This window comes from Meleagris gallopavo, chromosome 1 (assembly GCF_905368555.1).
Source record: "Meleagris gallopavo chromosome 1, MGAL_WU_HG_1.1, whole genome shotgun sequence".
Lineage (NCBI taxonomy): Eukaryota > Metazoa > Chordata > Aves > Galliformes > Phasianidae > Meleagris > Meleagris gallopavo.
Window position 1 is genome coordinate 169,129,561 of NC_139404.1, and position 21,434 is coordinate 169,150,994.

The 21,434-nt window shown below is 36.9% G+C and overlaps 1 protein-coding gene across 1 annotated transcript in view; it reads right to left on the reverse strand.

Annotated features, from left to right (window-relative positions):
* The window catches only part of FREM2 (FRAS1 related extracellular matrix 2), a 128,325-nt gene that overhangs the window by 36,117 nt on the left and 70,774 nt on the right, over positions 1-21,434 (reverse strand). The window contains exons 3-6 of the mRNA XM_085215964.1: positions 17,692-17,838; positions 13,713-13,943; positions 12,510-12,635; positions 11,295-11,546 (exon numbers count right to left, since the gene is read on the reverse strand). Coding sequence (XP_085072090.1) covers positions 11,295-11,546; positions 12,510-12,635; positions 13,713-13,943; positions 17,692-17,838 — 756 coding nt within the window. The remainder of the gene's footprint in view (positions 1-11,294; positions 11,547-12,509; positions 12,636-13,712; positions 13,944-17,691; positions 17,839-21,434) is intronic.

A 21,434-nucleotide genomic window follows, 5' to 3' on the forward strand; every position in this document is an offset into this window, starting at 1 on the left:
GCTCCCCTTTGCTATCCTTTCATTCCCATTTCAAACATATAAAAGTAAGCACACACAACCAGTGTGTGCCAATTTTCCCATTGCATAGCAGAAATCACAACTACTTTCCCCAGTGTTTGAAAATCTATACAAATACACCTTCTGTGTCGTCACAATTTTCTTATGTTGTTTAGTGGCAATTTGTTATAAACATGAAGGTTCCACCACAAACATGGTGGAAAATACCATACTACATATGGCCAACTAGATTTGAGTTGATAAATATCATAGCAATTTAATCAGTGGCATTGTGAATTCTTCTCTTTCATCAGCATACAGAACAAATCCAAAGGAAGTGATTGGAAAATTTATGGTTCTACAGAGCAAAGGTACATGTTACCCAAAGGGATAGACATAAAGCCTTTTTAATGATAAACGGAAGTTAGGCCTATCATTTCTGTGACTCAGTCAATATTCACTATTATATTATATTGAAGTATCTGATTTCTGTTATTATAGAACAAGCATCTTCTAATTTAGAAACCTGCTTCTGACTTCAGCTAAGCTCAATAAAACAAAATATTGTGAACATATTTTTCTAAGGAAGTTTTGGAGAGGCCTGTAGGTTAATCAGAGAAAAAAAAATCAAAGTTCTTACATAATACTTGAGGACAATCTGACTGACTGTATAGCATATAGTAATGATTTCCTCTGTTAAAGATTGCTTATTTCTTTTTATAGAAAACCAAACAATGAAGGATAATATTTTAATTGAAATTAACAATAAATAATACAAAGCAGTTACTCAGTTATTCATAAGCTAAACCTTCATCTGAGAAGGCAGCAGTTCCTAAGTCTTCTGGAATTGTGCACAATAGTTAAATTAGAAGTTTTGGAGAAAAGAATCTTCTGGTTTCAAGATTGTTTTCTGTATTTCACAACTAACAAAATGATTAAAAAACAAGCAAACAAACCCCTTAATATTCCACCAGTGAAAACAAATGCAGCTGCCTCTCTTCTGGGAAAACTAGACTCATGGGTTGCAACAAATTGATGGAACTGAATGTATTTACTGAATGACAGTGCAGACTCACAGACTAGCTTCAACATTATCAAGGTCATCAACCTTTACAGGATGAAAGACAAATTGAGCAAATGTCTGGCTTTGGCAGAAAAATCTTTCAGGTCCACTTCAAAACTTTTATTCACCACTATGTGTATTTAACTGTATGTATACAAAGACAGACACATACATCAATATTAAGTTATTTGCCTACAGAGATTGGGTTGTCAGTGCTTGCATTTATATTTGGGACTGAGAAGCTTTCATCTGAAATACTCAGTTGAATACAATATGCTCTTTGGAAATTCTTCTATGTAGGTTGCTCTGAAAGTAATGCCTCCTATTTATTTCCATGGAAACTACAACAGATACAAGAAGCACAATAACTATTTGATAGAGAAAATTCTCTGCTACAAAACACTATTTTCCAACATTATTCCTTCTCTTCCTTCCTTACTATTTCCTTCATTAGCCTATTCACACAGATGAGCTGATTGAGATGCTCTTAATTTTGTGGTGTGACAGCCATGAATGGCCATTCAGAACGTGGCTTGTCTCTCACATTTCTGTTGTCACTGCTGAAACCCACCACCCTCTACCTTGCTGTGTTCACATCCACTGTTTGGTCTCCATAAATCTTCAGCAAGCATCAGTGAATGTCAGTGGGTGCCATTTTTTTTTTCACACAGGAATTCAATGACACACTTTTGCTTCATGTCCATATCAGACATCATTTTGTCAGACTGTCCCTCTTCTCTTTGTCACACAGAATAAAATGTAATGGAATACTGGTGGGAAAGTTCAACCTCTACTGCCATACCACCAACTGATCCACCTCTGATGCTGTGGGCCAGTGTAATAAAATGGGAGGTATCAATTTACTCCCTATACAAGGGAGCAACTCTTGTATAATTATTATTAATTTTGATTATAGTTTTCTACTTACGGGGCTATTTCAGACCTACATGGATCTTCTAAAATTCTCAAGATGGACAAATACTCATTCAACTTCTAGAGGTTTAAAAATACAGAACAGCTACTAAGATCAAATAGTTATGAATGTCATTACTAACAGAAAAAAAAAAAAGATTAAAAAATCATTATATCTAATATATGCATTTTCTTAAGCAAGTATTTTTAAAGATTAGCATGATTTTCCAAGCTTAATCTTATTCTTATAATCCTCTTGATTGTATACTGATGTCCTGGTAGTTCCGGAATTGATCTAGCCCCAACTCCACCTAATTTTAAGCACTTAAGTGAGAGGTACTCATTCACAGCCTGCTTGCTCTCAGTTTTCAAGGACAAAGACAGGCAATTCCGGAAGGTTTGCCAGCGTAACAAGGAGAAGTAGAATGGATCACCCACCACAGTGATTAAATCTGAGATCTGGAAGTATTCCCTTCTATTCATTGACCATTTATGGAGCTTAGATGATCTACTTCAAATTTTCTAAGATGAAAACGGTTTTGTTTATTTTAATGTTAACCTAATATTTGTTTTTGCTGAAAAAGAGTCCTCATGCACTATTTGTTCACGCAGTCACAGCCAAAAATAAAAATGCCTAAATGTAAAATTAGCTAGCCTTGTAGTCCTGAGCGTGTTTTTCACACTTTTAGAGGCATGTATCTTCAATGAATGACACATTCTGTCTGGTTACTCATCCTAGGAAACAGATCGTTACAAGTGTTTTGAAAGCTCATTTCCTGTTAACTGTGTTAGTAGCTCCCAGGGGAATAGCAAAGCCAAGCTACTAACAGGGGAGCATTGTATTGCTCAGGTCATGGCTGGAAAACACTCTGCTCAATGACTGTGGGCTCGCTTACAGCAGACCTTTAATCCAGTAATCACTCTGGAGAGACTACTGCAAATTTAATGGTTTCTCTTTCAGAAATAAGAAGACTTTTTAAAAGAGGTTTTTGTTCAGACCCACAGATTTCAGTGGCATGAAGTTACAATAATCAGAAAGAAAGGCTAGGTGCTTTACTCCCTGCTTTCTTGGCAAAGGAGTAAAATCTTTGTCTCGCCTTCGTATTTATACAGTCAGGAGTGTATATCAACTACAACAGAAAGCAGTAACAGGAAAAAAAACATGCTTCTCATGTGTTAGAAATTCAACATTTACCTGAAATGTGTACAGAACATATATCAAAACATATATCAGAACATAATGAATATATCAGAAATGTATATCACTGAACATATATCAGAAAATCAATGAAATGCTACATTAGACATGCAGGACTGAGTTCAAAGGAATGAGCCCTGTTTGTTGACAGATAATTAGCTTAGACCTAACAACAGACAAGCATGGCCACATTTGCCCTGGACTTGAGCTGGTTCAGCCCAGATTACACATATACTGCGACACAATGCTTACTTGCAATCCAGTTTCATGGTTAGCATGAAATGGTGGAGTTGGGGCTAGTCTATATTTAACACAGGTGTCTCCACCCTTCACAGGGTGAATTAGATGAGCTGCATATAGATTAGTTAAGAACAAGAGTTCCATGAGATTATAGAAGAAATTTAACAGAAGCAAAGTGGTTGTAGAAATATCTGATCTACGGTCACTCAGTTTTTACTTGGGAGTCCCATGTCTGCTGCAAGGACATCCAACATACTTTGTAGCCTGAAGAACTGAGATGATTCGGATTTTCCTCAATGTCAGGTGCAATTCATAATGGTTTGGTAATAATTGATTTAGGTTACAAAGCATGTCTGTATCAGGGTCAGTAAGGAGATCTGAAAGCAGTAGGCTATATTGTAACTCAGCTTTTTCAAGATTCTGAAGTAGTCTCTCAGCCATAACTGGCATTTCAAGATAAAAACAAATGTCTGAGGTTGGCTATTTTAAGTGACCTTTTCTTGGAAGCAATTCATTTACCTTTACTGCTTTGCTGAGAAACATTGTTACCTCTCCAAAATATCAAATTCAGCTATATGTGAAAATCTGTAATAGGAGAAGCAGTATTGTTATAATCATTGCATGTGCTATCAGGATATCATCTGCAAACACTGATATCCCAAATGTGATGGCATTCACTGCAGCAACCATCTGACTTTTACAAGTTCTTCTTCTGTCTAGACCTCTCACAGAGCATGAAAGCAATTCAGATTCTTCTACGTGTTCCATTTTTAAAATGAATCAGATTTTTTTTTTTTTTTTTAAAGAGGCATAGGAAATGATATTACTAACAAATTCTGAAGACTATCTTGCAAGAGACAGACAGATAAATGGGGAAGCTTGGCAACAGTATTTAAATATACCAAATACAAGGTATCTCATAAGTTGGCCAAGCATGATGGAGCTCACACTGTGAATTGTACATGAGATATCAAATGAGGATTCCTACAATCAGAAATGGAAGGAGAAGCTGAGCAGCATCTTTGGACTTAAGTTACATAGAGCTATAATATGTGGCCATTTCTAAATATGCTTTTCATATTTTAATTTAGCTCACTTTTGGATCTTGTAGAAAAAATTATGTGTAGAAAGGGTCTGAGTTTAATAAGTATATTTGTAAAAACAGAAGTTTTATAATAAGAATATTTTGAAAAGCATGTTCACACACCTACACTTGGATCAAGAAACCTAAACACAAAATTGCATTAACTTATTCTGTGAATACTTTATAATATCTTCTAATATAATCCACCTAAATAATGTTATGATTTATCTTGGAAAGAAATACCATTATTCACATAAATTGTAATAATACATATTTAAGCTAATTGTTAAAGAACCTGCAGTGGCAAAGGCTTAAAGATACGCTGCTCCAGCAGCTGAGTCCTCTGTCCTAAAGGAGTCACATGAAATATATGCGATGAAGTACTGCCTGGAGATCCAATGGTATTATCCCTACCTCTCAAAGGAGCCTAGATCCTGAAGTTAGATAATATACCAGCTTGTTAAGGAGACAAGTGAAGATTAAAGTAATTCAGTATCTGTAGTTTGTATATGTATAATAAATGCATGAATGCATACACACACATGTAATAATCCGCCAGCAACAGATGATGCTTAAAAAGTATCATAAATGTGGCTAGTTCCCTCTTTAAGATGTCCTGCTGCGAGATATGAGATTTATTTATTTCTGTGACAGACAACAAACAAAGACTTCCCAAAATTTTTAAGGCTGTCATTATAAATTCAACATTTTTTAGCCTGTTGAACTGATAATAAGAAACTCTATGTAAAGAAAACAGGGAGTATAATGTGTCATAAATTGGCTGACTTCCACTATTCCTCCTGGTTAGCTGCCAGTTTGGCCATTTGCCACAGACAAAGGGAGGAGGAGGCTTCACACAGATTTTATTTAATGAGAGGACAAAATAAATTAAAAGCTGCATAGAAGTGCCAGAAGCATCAAACCTATGGGTGCTGTAAAAATAGAAAAGAGAGAAAGTATAAAAAATAGCTGTACAGAACAAAAGAATAACTCATTCGTAATTCTACCCATCTGCATAGGAAGGTAAAGGATACTTGATCAAATCATGACTCTAGTCCATAAAACAATACTAAGCATGGTCTGCCAATTGTTTTTAGACTGTAATTAAAATTGGACAAATTGATAGGCATATATTAACTATAAAGTTATACCAAGAACTCCTGCAATTTAAGATTAGAATCATAGAAACATAGAATCACAAGATTGGAAAGGACCTGCAAGATCATGTAGTCCAACTGCCCTCCCATCACCACTGCTACCACAAGCACTAAACCATACTTCATAGCTCCTCATCCAGATGCCTCTTGAACACTGACAGGGATGGCGACTCCACCACCTCCCTGGGCAGCCATTCCAGTGCCTGACCACTCTCTGAGAGAAGTTCTTCCTTATGTCTAACCTAAACCTCCTCTGGTACAACTTGTGGCCATTTCCTCAGGTCCTGTTTGTTACCTGGGAGAAGAGGCCAAACCCTTCCTCATCACAACCTCCCTTCAGGAAGTCATAGAGTGCAATGAGGTCTCCCCTGAGCCTCCTCTTCTCCAGACTAAACAATCCCAGCTCCCTCAGCGGCTCTATATAAGCCTGTGCTTCAGACCCCTCACCAGTTTCATTGCCCTTCTCTGGACATGCTCCATGGCCTCAATGTTTTTTTTTCAGTGAAGGGCCCAAAACTGAACACAATACTCGAGGTGCAGCCTCACCAGTGCTGAGTACAGAGGGATGATTACCTTCCTGCTTCTGCTGGCCACACTATTTCTAATGCAGGCCAGGATGCCATTGGCCCTCTTGGCCACCTGGGCACAGCTCATGTTCAGCCAAACATCAACCAACAGCCACAGGTTCCTTTCTTCTTCACAGCTATCCTGCCACTCAGCTCCAAGGTTATAGCACTGCATGGGGTTATTGTGGCCAAAGCACAGGACCCGGCACTTGTTAAGGTTATGGCACTCCAAAAAAAAATTTAGGTTTGAATGCCTGCCTCTGAGGCCAGTGGAAGTAAGAAGATAGCAGATAGCCTATTTAGATATGGACGTCCCTCTAGCAAACTGTGTTAGTAATAGAATATTTAATTATCATCAGCTGGAAATTCAGCTCAGTGCTAACATTGAAAATTAGCTTATTCTGCTTGCCTACTGGAGACTTCATGCAAAGCAGAGATTTATAATGTAGGACTGCAGTGCTGAGTTTCTGACTTTTTTCACACTACTGATAGCAAATACCAACGTGGACTGTTTGGCAAGTTGGACAAATGCTAGTGAATATCAACTTCGAAAGTTCATTTACCTGTAGGGGGAGAAATGGCAAGAAAGAAATTTCCAGAAGACGTATAATTCATGTGTCCTGTTTGACCACTTACACTGGCTTTCTGCTTCTAACCAGGTCATACCATCACCCATTTACTCAGCAAAAGAAATGCTTCCTCATAGTGCCATCTTCTATCAAATTGCTGATACAATGATAATTCTGCTGAGTAGGTGTAAAGAAAATAGTAGGCAAGCCTCTGGCATAAAACTGAGTCCTTTTCCTACCTAGCCTTGATGTAGAAATGTCAAGAAGAGGACATATGAAGGGCTGCTTGCCCATCAAACGTGAATGAAGTGGAAAAAATGTATTTAATGTACTTCCTGCTGTGAACAGCATGAGGCTTCAACAATTCCACTAAGGTAATATGTCTGTGTGCTAAGTGCAGTAGCATAGAATTAGAATCGCTTGGGAAGACAGCCTCTGACCAAAACCTGAAGCAAACAAGATAACTAACTATTCTACTGATAGCTGCAAATTTTGAGCTGTGCATTTATCACATCTCTTCCCTTCTGGTCTCAAAATGTGATTACAAACTGAAAGCTTAAAATTTTCATACAGTACAGAAAAAAAAGTAAGAGAGAGTCCAAGTTAGTGAGTCAGCAATCGAAACATTTGAACAGGAAAGAGTTTTTGGCTACAAGTCTTGCTGCAGGGATCAAGGAATCTTTGTGGCCTTATGCTTTACTCTGTCCAGGAGATCTCTACAATTCTGTGATTCTGTAATGGATCCCCTTGCAAATTCTTCAAGAATTCCCTACAGAATCCACTAAACAATCTGAATATATTATTATATACCATAAACAGAAAGCTGCCTTACTGACACTATTTTCCACTCAGATTTAAAAAAATATCTGGAAATGTTTGTTTTTTGTTTTCTAACTAATTTAGATTAGTGGTATTTTACTGGAAAGTAAATTACACTACATTTTCTGTGACATTTCTTGATTTCTATGTTTGTGTTCAAGAGATTTAATTTTAGTAATTCAATATTTTAAAAAAATCGTAATTATCTTACAAATCAAGAATAGCTATGTATGTCTTTGTTATTCACGGCATTTCACAGTAGGAGATGTTTTAAGACAAAGACAAAATGCCCAACAGACTTTATGACATTGGGATGAATAGGAAATTAAATTTCGAAGGGTAGGGTACATAGCTACTGTCAGAAATCCAGGTATTCAAGTGTATCAGGTACCCAAGGTGATTGATCTTAAAAGCTGATATACTTCTCCTAGGACAGGATAGTTCCTGGGATCATAGCTCTCTTTTCACTAATAGAAGAATCCTGTCATAACTTGCTTGAAGGAGATGTCTAACTAACTGTACAGATGGCTAACATCAAATGTTGTTTCTGTCTACCCAGAACTGGATGATTTACAGAGGTCTTTCCCCTCAATGTTTTTTTTTTTTTTTTTTTCCTTAGTGTTTCATGGTTACTATAATCTCTGACTCCAACAGATCTGATTTTTATTTTTTTAGTTCTTTAAATTGTAGCAACACAAGATTTCCATGGACAACTGACTATGTTGCGTATTCCATTAACTTAATCTTTTAACATCACTTTTCTTTGTCTCCAGCTTAAGAGCCTATGAGGAAAAGCCTCTTCCAACAAGAAAATGTCTCAACAGCAGCAATGCCACCTTTCTTAATATTTAATTATACTTGCAGATGTTCTATATATTATGATTATTTTTTCCAGATTATGCTTTGGCAGAACAGCACGATTGGGTAATCACTAATTCAGGTATTCAGTTGCCAGGAATTTCTCAAATATACTTTTGTTCAGTACAAAGTTGAGCACACCTCTTTTATTTTTTATTGTCATGATAGTATTAGAAGTCAGCTACTTTAGTTAGATCCTATGGGCTTACTCTCATTTCAACTCATTTCTGTTTTTCTTAGTCTCTTGTAGAAACATCTTCCCCACTTCAAATTGTCTGTACATATTTTTAGTGGTCAGAACATCTTCAAGCCTGGATAAGTAGCTTATCAACAGACTATTAGAGATATTAGCTATGCTTCCATTATTTTAGGCTCTGCTATCTACAAATTGTGATCCTAATAAAATCACTAAAATTATTAACAACAAAAAAATCAAATTGCCATATAAAAACCTACAGAAGGAAACTATTTGTTACAACAGCAAAGTACAATAAAAATGAAATTTCCATTTCAGCTTGTATTTGATATGTGATCTGTTACTTTACATGAAGTATTAATTCAAGCTTGTGTTCATTCATGTTATTTAATTACTTACATGGACCACAGAGAAAAGAAAGTCTCTTTTGTTACAGGATTACACATGAGAAGGTTCAGATAGGCTGAGTATTTATGATGCAATTAGAATTGTATTAACATCCTGCCTTTTAAGAGCTACCCTTTATATCCTTAACTGGGGAGAAACCACTGATATTAACAGTCTCATTCTCGTGGAGAAGCTGGCTGCCCATGATTTAAATGGGTGTATGCTCCGCTGAGTGAAACACTGGCTGGATGGCCGGGCCCAAAGAGTTGTGGTCAATGGGGTTAAATCCAGTCAGCAGCCAGTCACAAGCAGTGTTCCCCAGGGCTTGGTACTGGGGCTGCTTCTATTTAACATCTTTATTAATGATCTTGATGAGGAGATTGAGTGCACCCTCAGTAAGTTTGCAGATGACACCAAGCAGGGAGGGAGTGTCGATCTGCCAGGGGAGAAGGGCACTACAGAAGGACCTGGATACACTGGATCGATGGGCCAAGGTTAACTGTATGAGTTCAACAGGGCCAAGTGTCAGGTTCTGCATTTTGGTCACAACAATCCCAAACAACCCTACGGGTTTAGGGAGGAGTGGATGGAAAGCTGCCTGATGGAAAGGGACTTCGGTGTACTGATGGACAGTCAGCTGAACATGAGCCAGCAGTGTGCTCAGGTGGCCAAGAAGGCCAATGGCATCCTGGCTTGTATCAAGCATGGTGTGGTGAGCAGGACTAGGGAAGTCATCCTGCCCCAGGACTCGGCATTGGTGAGGCCTCAACTCGAATACTGTGTTCAGTTTTGGGCAACTCAGTATAGAAAGGACATGGAGGTGCTGGACCAGATCCAAAGAAGGGCAACAAGGCTTGTGAAGGGCTTGGAGAATATGCCCTATGAGGAGAGACTGAAGGAACTGGGGCTGTTTAGTCTGGGGAAAAGGAGGCTGAGGGGAGACCTTCTTGCTCTCTTCCAATATCTGAAAGGTGCTTACAGCGAGAGCAGGGCTGGTCTCTTCTCACTGGTGACAGGACGAGGGGAAATGGCCTCAAGTTGTGCCAAGGTAAGTTTAGGTTGGATATCAGGAAACACTTCTAGAGGGGTTGTTAAGCACTGGAATACACTGCCAAGGGAGGTAGTTGAGTCATCATCCCTGGATGTATTTAAAAACTGTTTGGATGTGGTGCTCAGGGACATGATTTAGCAGAGGGTTGTTAGAGTTGCATAGTATGATTAGGTCATGGTTGGACTTTATCTTTAAGGTCTTTTCCAATCTGAGCAATTCCATGATTCTATGATGATTCTATGATTTGGCATCATGCTTTCAGAGAGTACGATATATTCCTGGTAATCCCTCACATCAGATTTCAGGAAATTTGACATCTTCACATTTGGTGATACGTGGCTAAAACAGCTCCTTGGTATTCCTTTCACAGAATTCACAGTTGAGATTGTACTATCCAAACTGCATACATAAATGAGGGCAGTTGATGCAGGGAGCTTTTTTGCCACTCACAGAGAGCTGCCACACCAAGGCCGGGGACATGCAAGGAGAGACTTAACACTGTAACAATATTTACACAGGCTTTCCAAAGCAGTTGATGAATCAGTAGAGTGATGTTTCTGTTCTTCCTCAGTCACAGACCTCTAATTCACAAGAAATTCTCTTTCAAAGAAACACATTAAGACTATTGACCACTCAAATAACAAAGGACATTGTTCTGTTTGCACATCCTTCCCAGGGGGATTTCAAAAGCAACGCAACTGTTTTATGATTATTTACTTTTTTAAAAAGACATACAAAGCATACATGGATACTTCTAGGCAGAATATAAATTCAGGGTCATAACAGAAGGAATATTGCAACTGCTACGTGGCTTCGAGTTCACTACTAATCTGGCCCTTTAGAGCATAATCACTGATGAGCCTGATGGGTTTGTGCATGCAGCCTCAGAGTCACACATATAAAGATGCTCAAGCAGTGTCTTATTTTGGGTCACACCTATTAGTATGACAAAGAGAAAAGGACATCTTGTTCTCAGTTTGCACATGTGATTTTCTCAAACCATAAAATACCAATACAAAATACTTTAAAAAAAGCCACCCTAAGTCTCTAACACTATTTTCAAATCTTTTGATTGAAGCATATTTTTTACTACGGAAAAAGTGCAAAAATCCAACATCTGCATGCTGATTTGACTGGGAAACTACTTGTAGTTTCTGTCCTGCACTGGGAATTCGACTTTATCACATTATGTCTTACCATCATCCTTGTCAGGTACAATGGTAACTTGAGTGCTTGCATATTCTGTACCAATTCTTCCACCCATTGGCATGCTCAGCAAAACATCGAACGTCTCAGCCTCTTCATACAAGGAATCATCTATGATCACTACTCGACATGTTTTTTCTCGCTCTTCTTTGTCAAAACGGAGAACGCTGTTGTGATCCTCAGGCCTGGATATGTAGTCAGAGTAAGAAAGCACAGAGGCTGGGGCAGTGCCAGTTGCTGTTCCTGTGGCAAAAAAAAGGAAAACAGTCAGTACACATACACCGGCTATTATGATCCCCTCACAGTGGCTGAACTTTATTTTCATTATATTTTAATTTCTGTTTTAGATGATCAGATAGGCAGAAATCTCTAAGCAGGCTATATTTCTGAGGTCCCTGGACAAATTACTTCTATCATGTGATGCACTGAAGGCATATGAACCCTCACATTCATTTTCAGCTTTTCAGGCAGAAGGAATACTATGGTCTATCATAAGATGAAGACTTAAAATGGAGAATGTGTAAGAGCTAGAAATTAACTCCTTTACTCCTTTAATATATTCAGTGTACTAAGTATGTTATAAAGATGATGTCAGTGTACCAGAAATTAATTATAACCAGTTCCAATTTGATGTAAACAAATGAAGTCCTATACTCTGTGTTGGTTTAATTAATAAGAGGTTGGTAGGCAAAGAAAAGAGAAGGTCATCAGCTCAACAATATTATTTTATACTCTTTTTTTCAGTATACAAGCAAGTAAGGGCTATTATGGACCACTGCAGAGCTTTCAGTTCTCACCACTTTCAAATATTAGGGACCTCACTTAACAGTCTTGTGAAAAGGTAAAAACATAGATCCTCTTGCACTCCTAACAAAAGGCAGAAGATTGGAAGATAATTACTTTTCAGCTACATTCATTAAGACAAATTGTCAAGATGAATAGAATACATTTCCGGTAGAATCTGAAGATGAAAAACTCACTAACAATTTCATTATTCAATAGATGGACCAATTTTTTTCAATTTCTGCCTCTTTTCCATTTTCAGACTTTTTGCCTCTTTGTTTGTTTGTTTTTGGTCTAATATTAAACGTGGAAGTTGGTGGCCCTGTCTGTGGCAGGGGGTTGGAGCTTGATGATCCTTGAGGTCCCCTCCAACCTGGGCCATTCTGTGATTGTGTGATTGTTTTATATTGTAGATTCTGTTACCTTGTTGTGTGTAACAGATAACCATCAGTTCCTGGCTCACATCTCCACTTCTTCTGACTGGAATAAACAACTCACCAACATCTTCTTCAATTGTATAGGTAGACTGAGGAAAAAAGACAGTTGATTCTGCAAAGGATAGAAATATTTATTTATGTAGATTTATGGTCTCAGAAAGTAATCTATGAAATAGCTAGAAGCGTTTTGGCATATTCGAAAGTCCACAAAGTATCTTGAATTTATTAGTGATGGGCCTAGATCTGAAGAAAAACCCACAAAACCTCAAAACCATAGAGGGTAAAAGAATTCGTTAGCCTTTTTAAATATCAGAAATGGAAAATTAAATCACATCTAAAATCACAAGTTTTTACCAAGTAGTCTCTAATGAGATTAATTTACTTAATTGGGTTTAAAAGTACAAAACTGAGTTTGGAGAATTTTGTCCACAAGGTCTATCTTTGTATTATTTCCATGATATTTCATTATTAACCATTAATCACAGTAGTAGCAATACTTATAGCTCACACGCTGGCAGTGATTCTGTAAGGCTATTCTTTAACTTAGTGCATCATCAAGAGAACTATGAAAATTATTTGGTGCCGAGGATGCTTATAAAGTAAAGTCAACCTGTTGCTCTTTTACTCTGACTTGTACATCAGATATGACCTGGCCAAATGTCTGCACAAGTTGCTTAATGAATCTCCTTTAGAAGGGTAATTTCCAAAACAAATGATTATTTATCACTAAATTAACAATGTTAATGGTACGATATTTTATTGTAATAAAAAGAGAAGCAGCTAAAGATTTAAGAAAATCTTGAAAACGGGGTAGAAAATCTATTATATTTAAGAAGTAAACAAAATGAAACAAAAAGCTCAGTATAACATTACAGGAACAGAGACAGCATATAATATATGCACAGGAATGGAGATAGCAGGGGTTAAGAAACAGTCAAATCTTTGTAAAGGGCTAAAGATAAGGGCTTGGGGAAAGGTGGGTCACAAGTGGACTTCCGGAATAACTGAAGCCGCTGATGACACTCCTTTGGTGACATCTTCATCATACACTTAAAGTGATACAGGACAAACCCCTACTGGATGCCCAAATTTGTCTCCAGAAATATTATGAGGGAGGGTAAGCTTTGCAATCCAGTTTTCAAACTGCAAAATGAACATACTGTCAATACTGTTCTGAAGCAGTTCTTACCGTCTCCTGGATCAATTATTTCCACTGTGGATACAGAGGGAAATTCCAGAACTGCCATGACAGGCTCAGAAAGAACAATTTGAAAGGACTCAGACCGCTCATGTTCTCCATCACTCAAAATCCGTACTCGCCACGTAGCTAAGGTTTGGCCAGGATTAAACTGCACCTGCTTCTGGGCTTTCCCTCTGAAGTCTTTATCTTTCTTGGCAGTACCATCTCTGGTGCTAATACCTGCCAAAAACAAAAATTCAACTCATTAAAAACATCCCTTGTATTTTTCTCTCATTACATCATCTTTAAAAATAAGAAAAATGGACCTGTTTCATAACTAGAGTAGCAGAACTGCTCAAGACAATTCATGTTGTTACTCAACAAATCTTATGTCGTGGATGCACATCAGTTAATATTGTGAAGGGAAGTTCATACAGAATTAGCCAAGCCAACACTAACTACTAGAAAACCTAAATTCTCTGAGCACACTATCAAGTCACCATTTCTCAGTAATTCATCTATGGATGTCCAAAAAGACCAGTACATTTTCCTTTCAGACTTTAACCTTCTGGGTTCTCTTCCATTACAGAATATCTAAATAACACGTTGCCTAACACCCTCCCCACCCTTTATAATTATTTCTCTAAGGAAAAAATCAAAACACACCTGGAAAGTCCAACCTTCATGTGGAATGCTAAAGAAAACAGACACAAAGAGGTAAAACAGGGGGACAACGTTGACAGAAGATGTAAAACATGAGCCACTGTGGTCATTTTCACTACAGTAAGCATTTTTTTAAATAATTATCCTCTTGTTTCAGTGTTTACATTACAACAGTAATTAAACTCAAACTTTTCAATTCAGGTCATTTTGAAATAGTAAAGTCACAGGATAAAATTCAGGACAGCTATCCCCACCAAAGCAGCCACTTAAAAATGGCTTTTTATTGACTTCCCTCCTAGTTTAAGGCTGTCCACAGGCCCTCACTTTAGAGAAGCCTTTAGAACTATCTCCAACTCATGCATTTGGCCACTGTTCCAACTCTACAGTACCATTCAAATCTTAAAGGTTTTCCTCAGGTTCTTAGAAACCATTTAAAACTTCTCCCTTCTCTGTCTATTTCTTCAAACTGTATTATTTTATGTGTTCAAACATATCCCTTTTCCTTACAGAACTTCTCTGCCTGTGCCAATATTTGATGTAACCTTTATGTCCCTTAAGACCCTTTGACCCACAGGCCAGCAAGGCTAGTAAGCATTTTCCCTGTTATCTTTTACATCCTTTAAGCTCTGTAATTCCATTCTGCAGGATGAAGGTAGCCAACTGGAGGCTTACTGTTCTTGTGCCTGTCAGATCTTTTGCTTGATTTTGAGTCATCTCAATTCAGAAACTGAACTTGAATCCACAGGTAGAAAACTTCGTACTTCTTTATTTAAAAGGCCAGAAGTCAACTGTTAGCCAGTAACAGTAGTTAATTTAAGCAACATATACTTAACATCCCATTTCACTCATCTCTTATTCTTTTACTTTCTCTAAAAGAAATGTGAAAACATGGTAATGCATTCCTTTTTTCCCCACCTTTTCACTCCCCTGACACTGCAAACACCTTTTAACAACTCCTGCATCAGCCTCAGTTGACTGCCAACATCAGCTGACGATAACGAGCCTACTGCTTGGATCCCACAATGGCCTGGAAAATGATACATATTTATTGTTGTCTTTCTTGTTGATACATCTCTATTTTCTCATTACAGGGAAAATGAAATCTGGACAAGAACTGTATTCTGTGAAACAAACACAACAGTGGTATCAACTTTAGGTGCCTATAAAATAATCCCTCCTTGCACAGGTGGTAAGTATCATCATTCATTAAAACTTACCATTTCACTCATAGACTCGTTAAAAGCTGTACAAGTCTTACAGTTAACCTGTGTGGTACAGCTAAAATTGCTGTTTATATATCACAGAATCACAGAATGACAGAATGGCCAGGGTTGGAAGGGACCTCAAGGATCATGAAGCTCCAACCCCCCTGCCACATGCAGGGCCACCAACCTCCCCATTTATATATAGCATACTTATTGCTAAATATATTAACACATACATTGGTGCATGAAAGGTGGCACAAAAGGACATTCAGTACTTATATAATACTTCTTGACAAGAAGCAGACCTCAACATCTCAACTTTTTTGTAAGTTTGAGGGAAAATCCTGGCCTTGCTATCTATTTGTGGGAGACTCTTCAGGCCACGAAACTACTGAGATTTCTGAAGAAACAAAAGTACTTTGGAAATTAGGATTACATATGTATTTGCACCTTTAGAAATAGACTTCTAAATGTTGCGTTTTATTGTTACAGTATTTTTAGTATTTTGTTTGGACAGTAAAAATGGCAATATTCTGTAGAGTCCAATATATTTCTTTAAAAGGAGATCATTTCATTAACAATTTCTTTAAAAGGAAATCTTTTCATTAACAATTTCTGAATTTTTCTGACACACGCACACAAAAAATCTGTTCAAGTTCTCAGATATTTCTTATGTCTTTCCTTTACAAACTATTTTTAATGGTAACTACATATACATCTATATTTAAATTAAAATTCTCACCCTCTACATATTTGCCTGTTCTGGAGTCTACCCAGGTGCTTTAATGTAATGTATTCAAGATATCTTTTTTTTTTAAATTGGACATATGCCATCTGTTCTTCCAGTAAAAATGGCTGGTAACAGAAGATGTAAATATTCTTCTTTCCTCAATTTTTCTGAAATCTCATGAGCTAAGAGCAGATGAGACTGACTCTCAAAAAAACCTAGTCTGTATCACTAATTTCAACCCCAAAAGGAAGTTGCTGCCATCATTCCCTGCTGTTTTCCACTAGCTGGAGGTAAGTCAGGAGAAACTCTCCCTTAGACTTCCTTAGGGCAATCACTTCTGTGTTCTGTGCAATGGTGCAGGGTGGAGTTGCCCTCCGTGGAGATATTCAAAAGCCACCTGGACAATGTCGTGAGTAATGTGCTCTAGGGGAAACTGCTTGAGCAGGGAAGTTGGCCAGAATGATGTTCAGAGGTCTTCTCCAACCTTGACAATTTTGCAATTCTGTGATATACAACACAGCCAGAATTTAAAAATACTACAGAATTATAGCAAGACTGCACTTCACTCTTTTCTGTTTCAATGTCTTCCCAAGTAACAGAACTTCATATAACCTCCAAATTGGATTCAGAGACAAATATTCTGTTTCCTGAAGGCAAAAACTTGTTCTGCTAGTGACTAAATAGTCTGTCACAAACACAAACTGAAGTATTTCCTATGACTGCATCATAAAAAGCATTTACATATCTAAACAATTACAAATGCTCATATTAATAAAATTATAATTTGTTGTACTATTCTAACATTATACACTTTATGATTTTAATTTTAAAATTTTTATTATTTTTAATTTTTAAATTCAATTAAATAATTATAATCGAAACTATTAAAATATTCTCAAAAATGCAACTCAAACTGCTCAAACTCCAGAAATATCTGGAGAAGAAGTATTCCAGAGAACTACTCAGAATGACATGTTGTGATGAATTTCAGTTTCATTTTGATCAACCAGTTCTGCTTGTATGGTCCTCTTCTGATATTGAAGCCAACAGAAGTTTCAATGTTTCAAATCAAAAGAAGGATTGAGCTGTTCAATTGAAAATGAATTGCAGAAGGCTGCAAAAACAACCCCTGCCATGAAACCTAGCCAAAACAAACAACCATGTGAAAATGTCATCATATAACTAAAGAAATCGTACAACTAGCTCAACAAAAGACAGTTGTTTTGGTAAATCAATATATTACTTCTATTATATTCTTATATTCTATTGTATTCTTCTATTATATTCTGTATCAAACAATTCTAAAAGGACATAAATGTATTGACGACTTTTATGAATTATGTGGCCAGTGGTTTATAGAAGCAACTGTTCAGACTAAAATTGACCTTACTTATAAAAGAAGTTTCTCCAAGGTAACCTCTCCGTTTAAGGATGACATCAAGATATTTGGAATCTTCATTTACTAAATAATATTCCTGTTCTAAGGAAATCCATGCCCAGTTTAGACGAAAATGTTGATTCTTCAGCTTATTGCCTCCTGCAAAATAAAATACACACACATGTATATATATATACACTCATTTTTTTTGTTAAATAATACTTTTTAAGTTAATGAAACCTGTATCCTGAGTAAGAAACCATCTTAGCTGTATATTAAAATTCCAGCATAGCAAAATCTTAACACCAAAAAATAACAGGTAAATAATCGTGATAGATTTGATGCATGTACACTACAGTTGATTTTAGATGCATACAAACTGGTCCCATTCATTTCGAGGTATACTGATTTTTTTCTTTTTGAAGGGAAAAGAAGAAGAATTCATCAAATTGTATTTGGGATCCCTTTTTGAGAAATTACAAAAATTGAGGATGATACAAGCACTTCCAAATGACTCACTACAAAGGATGTCATGTGGAACTTCCTTGATAAGAGTACCAGAAGTGCTGGAAGGTCCTTATAATCTTGAGAGACTGGAGATGATAGCTACTGTCTAATTGCCTTTACTCATACAGTCTGTTTCAAAATTTAATACTTAGTTCAATAAATCTAACAATTTTGGGCTTTCCTGTATGATTTTAGGAAGAGCTTTCACATCTTGCTAGGAAATGGTTTCAATAATATTAAGTATCCCTGATAATTGCCACAATTTATAGCTGTGCTAATGCCCTGCTAAGCTTACAAGCTTCTAATTATTGGGTTAACCACACAAGCACAGTTGCCTGTGTCACCTAAGGACATTTAAAGAGACCCAAATGCTTACTGGCATCCTTTTTAACTCTTCTGTAATGACCTATCTCATGGTATCTCCCCAAACTCATTAAGCTGCTGAAATGTGTTTTGAGAATTAAGCTTTCAACAGACCAAAAGACATTCTCACAATTTGTTAGTTACAGTTACATAGCACTGCTGTAGCACCACACACTAACAAAGAGAACTGATCCTGAAGAGCTCTTCCAAGGTCAGTACTGCTGTAGTTGTACAGCAGCTTCCCTGAGGTCTCAATACACATGGATGGTTTCTGTGCACTCGTGAAATGAAAGCTGAGTGCAGCAAAACAGTGCAGGGGGATCTGAATCTCTAATATGGACCAAGTCAGTATTTCCAGGTGACACCTGTTAATGCAGATGGCATTGTCCTTAAGGAAATGACAATATTTCTTCTTACAGTAACATAAAGAATATTCATAGCTCTAAAAAAATAAATTGCTCATAAATGTATCAGCAAAAACAGGCTCTAACTTTGAAGCCAAATCAATGCAATAATACAAGAAACATCACTCATAGTTTTGCAGGGGACGATATGGAAGCCATTTAACACCAGATGCAAAACACTGAACACCAGCCTGCAACATAAGCATGTCTCAGCCTAATTTCTTGTTTCCAGCAGAAATTAAGCTGATGTGCCTACAGTTAATAGAATTTGTACAACTGTGACACAGTAGGAGTGGTTATTAAAATGGCAAACTATAAGAAGTTTATCATAGTGTAAAGAAGCAATCCAGAAGCAAATGTAAACAGATGGTACTTTAAGGCCCGGCTAAAAGTGCAACACTTCTTTTCAGTTGGAAATATAAGAGCTACAAAGAATCAGGAATTGTTTCACTGTCTATAAACCAAGTATTTGTACAACAGATGGAATATAGCAAATTACACATTTCTAATAAAATATAACATAGCTTTACTTGGTCATGTATGGTTTATCTCCACCTGTTCACTGATTTCCCACAGTAAAAAGGCATTTCTTGTCAGCATAGGGATTCTGGGTGTCACAGATAAGAAGCAGAACAAATGAAGTTCCATATGTCATTCTATTGGAGGTGTTTGTTACTACTCAGGGGAATCCTGTAATTTCCTCTGCAGGAATAAAACAGCCTGGTTTGCTCACTGAAGATAAATGCTCACTCAGCAACTGTCTTCTGGGAATGCCGGCTGGTATGAGGCTGTAGTCTGGTCACCTTCCCACAAGGTGCTGCTACAGAACAAGATTAGCTCAGGTAATGACAGTTAGAAACATGCCAAAAAATCCCTTTTGTGCAAAAGCTAGGGAATAAAATAACTTACTCTGGATAGCAGAGAAATATATCTAAGTATTTCAGCTCACTTGTAGTTTAACTACTGGAGGTAGTGCCAGAGACTGATCTTCCCCTTTTAGTTTCTTCCAATCTGTTCCCTTGAACAAGAAACCTTCAATTTTCTTGCACTCTGCTTCAGATAAGCTTCTATGTTTTATTATCGACCTGTCTACTAGGAAAATAAAAAACACAGAACCCACAAAAAACCCACTACCAAACTTGTGTAATCTCTTTAACATAAAGGCAACAGTACTGTGTAAACGAAAGTAGGCAAATGGTCACCAAAGTATCATGCTTCCTTGCCCTGCTTCTTTCTGTTTCTTTCATCTCAAATGCTACAATGGGAAGGCTAAAAATGCACATAACAAAAACTGTAATGAGCACCACTATAAATCCAGTAACTGTAGTGCCAGAAAGCATGTTCCCATCAGTTTCTTGGGATAAATGCAAGATACTATAATTTATAAGAAAAGCTGTGTGTGACACCTCTGAACACTGGCCAGTCTAAACATGACTTGACAGAGGAATAAAATGTCTATCATAAAATAAATGAAACAGTACAAGGTATCACTATGAAGAAAAAAAATGCTGCTATATAAGTCCAATGCTTTCTAGCAATGCGCATCTGTCATCATGAACTCCCAGCTGAAGGAAAAGCTTCTTCCAGGGTTTGCAGCATCACAACTGCTCTGCATCATTGCTCTGCTGCCCAGAGAATGAATAGTTCAAAAGTTTGTGGGCACAGGCATACAAACTACAGTGTACTTGTGGACAGGTCTCTTTGCTTCATCCTTAATATGTTAAATAGGTCAAACAAATCTAATCTATATTTGCACATAATTACTGAACAAATAAAAAATACTATCCAAGAGGCAAAGTCCCTCGGTTAAGAAGGAATGCAATGTGGAGAAGTTCCAGTAGTCAACTACAAAACCAGTTTGCTGTCACTGATGCTATAGAAAATGAAGAAATATGCTGATTTAAAAATCTAATGAGACTATTAAACTTAGGAATCAGAAAACAAGAAAGGCAACAAGAAAGACATACTGTTGTATTAATTTTATCTGTCTTGCTTTCAGCATTTGTTTTCTATTTTTCCTTAGAGTAAAAAACAAAAACAAAAACAAAGCAAAACCACATTATTTCTAGGGCTTCCACTTTGACTGGCCTACTTCTGCCCCAGAAATATCTATTTTTCACAGTTTAGAATGTACAGTACTGAATTTCAGGTTTAAATATTTACTTCTAAATCTATTTATATGTAGGTATTTTACATCTTGCCTTCTCCTCTTTGTACTTTTGTGTTTAAAAGAAATATTTTCTAAATTGTGCAACACATTCCAAGGTCCAATGTTATTCAAAGAATAAAAACTTCTTGTTTTTTTTTTTTTTTAATGTTTATTATTACTATCTCAGACTTGTGTTACAATAGAGTAGGAAGCAGAAGATTCATATTACCTAACTCATGTACCTACTTTTTGGCTAGTAATTTTAAACTTTCAAAACCAGGAAAGAGGTATCTTTTAAGGCCTCTATTATTTTAGGCATCTATTCTAGAATA